At 36.4% G+C, this 3,159-nt stretch overlaps 2 protein-coding genes across 3 annotated transcripts in view; one reads left to right on the top strand and one right to left on the bottom strand.

Moving 5' to 3' along the window:
- Window positions 1–1,170, bottom strand: part of p4ha1b (prolyl 4-hydroxylase, alpha polypeptide I b) — a 12,225-nt gene extending 11,055 nt beyond the window's left edge. Inside the window, exon 1 of one of the 2 annotated variants that reach the window (XM_014000525.1) lies at window positions 738–1,170. In XM_014000525.1, coding sequence (XP_013855979.1) covers window positions 738–751 — 14 coding nt within the window. In that variant the 5' untranslated portion in view covers window positions 752–1,170. The remainder of the gene's footprint in view (window positions 1–737) is intronic. The other variant, XM_014000467.1, reaches the window with a different exon arrangement.
- Window positions 749–3,159, top strand: part of si:ch211-248a14.8 (uncharacterized) — a 10,526-nt gene continuing 8,115 nt past the window's right edge. The window contains exon 1 of the mRNA XM_014000784.1: window positions 749–827. The gene's annotated coding sequence lies outside the window, so the exon portion shown is untranslated. The remainder of the gene's footprint in view (window positions 828–3,159) is intronic.

The raw sequence follows: 3,159 nt of genomic DNA, 5'->3' as shown, positions 1-3,159 counted from the left end.
ACTTATGAAAAGCTGCCTGAAACTGGTATAATGTGTAAATAAGTCTATATTTTGTTTATACAACGAGGCAGTTTTTGCTCAGACTCATTCTGTGAAGAAATTGACTTTTTTCCCTGTTGATTTCATACTAATGCTTTTCTCTCTATCTCTCTCTGACAAACTACTCTGCTTTCTTCCAGTTTTCCTAGAAGGGAAATAGTTTTTTTTTTTTAATTCATTTTTAAAAAGGGAAGGATGTGGGGATGGAAAAGGACTGCCACGTCTTCGCTCCTCCTCTCAGCGGAAACCCATGTGAAGGAGCAGCACTCAGTCCAATGGCGTCTGTCTGCTCTAAMCTGCGCAGTCCCGTTTAAATCTCTGCAAACGAACACCACCTCTGCTCWGACTATTTTAATGTGTGTTACTAAAAATCTGAAAGCGCATTCAATTTAAAAAAATGTGTTAAATGAGCTAAAATAGCGCAGAAAGAGAGCAGCAGCATCCCACGCTGGAATACCAGCACAGATATTTGCAGAAGTGGCGCAGACTAACGCAGGAATAGTTTTGTTTGTGCCTTTATTTATGTTTAGTCAACAAAAACCACATTTTACGCCAACGTGTTTGCCTTGGTAGTTTTTTATCATCGACGCTAAATGGCTAATGTTGCAATTAGCGAGAACACCTAACTAAAATCAGCTGAAATAGGCGTTTTGGCTCGCCTTTTCAAATCTTATGTGACTTATTAGGAAGTTATTTACCTCGGTCTGGGCATCCTGTGGCAGCAGAAGAGTCCCCGCGGCGGGCTTTTAGGTCCTCTCCTCGGGCTGGACTCGGTGAAGAAGTTAACGGTGAGAAGTCTCCGGTGGTTCCTCCTATCTTGTGATGTTTCGATGTGCTGTTGGCTATCTGATGGGTTGGGGCTGGATTTGTAAAAGTCTTGGGCCCGAATGCTACGTGCAGGCTCACATGCAGCCCTTCTCGCTCATTTTTCAGGGGGCTGTCGTTCGGAATGTGCAGTCGTTTTCACCCGTAGTGACACGACGAGCACGGAAAAGTATTTGAAGATTTCTAGTAGAAAAATTGCCCAAKGTATGGCAGGCCGTTGTGTCAAATATTCAGACTGCACTTTAATGTCCAAATATGTTAGAATCATTGATAATATAGGCAAGTCAAAGGACACTGTCAGTTTTTAAGTAAAGTAAAGGTTCTCAATGTTTGTGTAGGGACTTTATCTCTTGGTCACAAAATGTTGAAGGGGTAATGATTTTTTTTCTCCAGATTTCAGATAATTAAAAACATAATATTCCCTATAGTGTTCACCAAAATTTGCACAAAAAGTAATAAAATAGTCTTAAATGGAGAAAATAGCATACTACTATACTATACTATACTATACTATACTATACTATACTATACTATACTATACTATACTATACTATACTATACTACAGTGGTTCCCAAACTTTTTATCTTCTGACCCACAAAATATCCATGGCAAAAACTTGTGACCCCAAATATTACTGGTCTGAGTACACGAACTTCTTAAATAACCCTAAAAACACAGGCTTTTTGACAATCTAAACAGCTTGTACACAAATATAAATACTTATTTTTACTTATTTTGTGTTTTTGTAATAATTATAGGGAAAATATTACATCAGCAATTATTTTATTACCCTTTAAATTGATTTCTGGAGATTATCCAAGGTGCTTCATGACCCATAATTGGGTCCCAAGCCCAACTTTGGGAACCAAAGTGCAGTGGTTCCCAAACTTTTCAGCTTTTGACCCACAAAATAACAGTAGCAGAGACCTGTGCCCCCAGCTATTTTTGTATGATACACATTTGCATCAGGTCAACAAAACTTGGGCATGGTAACAATATTTTTATACTACATTTATCCATTTTAAAGATTCTAACCTCACTCCTTTGTAACAACTAAGGCAAAAACATAATTAATTCCGAAAAAATTTTCAGGACCCCATCTTGATTTTTCGGGACCCCACTTTGGGTCCCGACCCCAACTTTGGGAAACACTGCTATACTATACTAGTGTAGTGGTAACATATATTTAGTTTGGATTGTTATTTTGCCCTTCATTTCTTTTTGTGAAGTTTGATATATTAATTATTGATCTATTTAGGACAACTGGCATATTTCTTATTGTGCTGTAGATAATAGATGCGTCCTGGGGGATGAAACATTGAATATCTGGAAACTTTTTTTTTTTATTTTCAAAATCTTGCATTTCAGACAAAAGTATTTGTAAGTCGAACTTAAAAAAATGACATATCATGTTCTATACATGAACTATTCACTGGATATTATTAATGGAATTTATTTTATTTTTGTACTTGTTTTATTTTGCTTATTTTAGTTTGTCGAATGTGGTTTTTTAAATCAGAAATCTGGTTTAACTAATCTGGATATCAAAAATGACCCTATAACTAATAACAATAGGGTAGTAAAATCTGAAAAGCAGGGTGAGATTTTAAATGAGAACCCTTTTTTTCCAAATGGACATAATGTTCACTCTAAACATGAAGAATGTACTTGTAGATCTCTGAAGCTGAATGCCCAGTACACATAAATGAGAGGTATGACCTCATAGGAAGAAAGACATCAGAGGCATTGAAAAGGACTGTGGATTAGATTAATGGATTTTGGACTAGAAAAGATTGAATTATGTATATTGGCTGTGAAATGCCTGTCTAGCKTTCTGTGATAAATTGTTTTGCCATAAAACCAAATGCCACGTGGTGAAAACACTTAACAGCAGGCAGATCAAGATGTGCTTTCTCTTGCTTTAAATTAAGATTTACACTAACTAGAAGCAAAGGAGCACAACAAAGCACCGTTACCCTTCTTCTATTCAGATAAATTCCATTTTAAAAGAGCTGCATGCAATGTTGCAACATGTAAAGTGATCTAAGTATTTTTCACAGTTTTCTCTTTCCTTCACATTCCAGAAAATCCCTCCCTCTGAACTGTAAAGTGAGTCTGGAATGCTACTTAAGTTCAGCAGGGTGGAGCCAAAGAGCAGCTGTGTGTCAGTTTTCCAAATGGTGAACTGTTGACTTCCTCATATAAATACTTAAAATACTATGACATATGCAATAAGTGTATAATATATACACTTTTTTAAAATAGGATTAACACAGCCAGATCAGTTGAAAAAG

Source organism: Austrofundulus limnaeus, unplaced genomic scaffold, assembly GCF_001266775.1.
Source record: "Austrofundulus limnaeus strain Quisiro unplaced genomic scaffold, Austrofundulus_limnaeus-1.0 Scaffold0, whole genome shotgun sequence".
NCBI lineage: Eukaryota > Metazoa > Chordata > Actinopteri > Cyprinodontiformes > Rivulidae > Austrofundulus > Austrofundulus limnaeus.
This window is presented reverse-complemented; position numbering and strand designations above follow the sequence as displayed.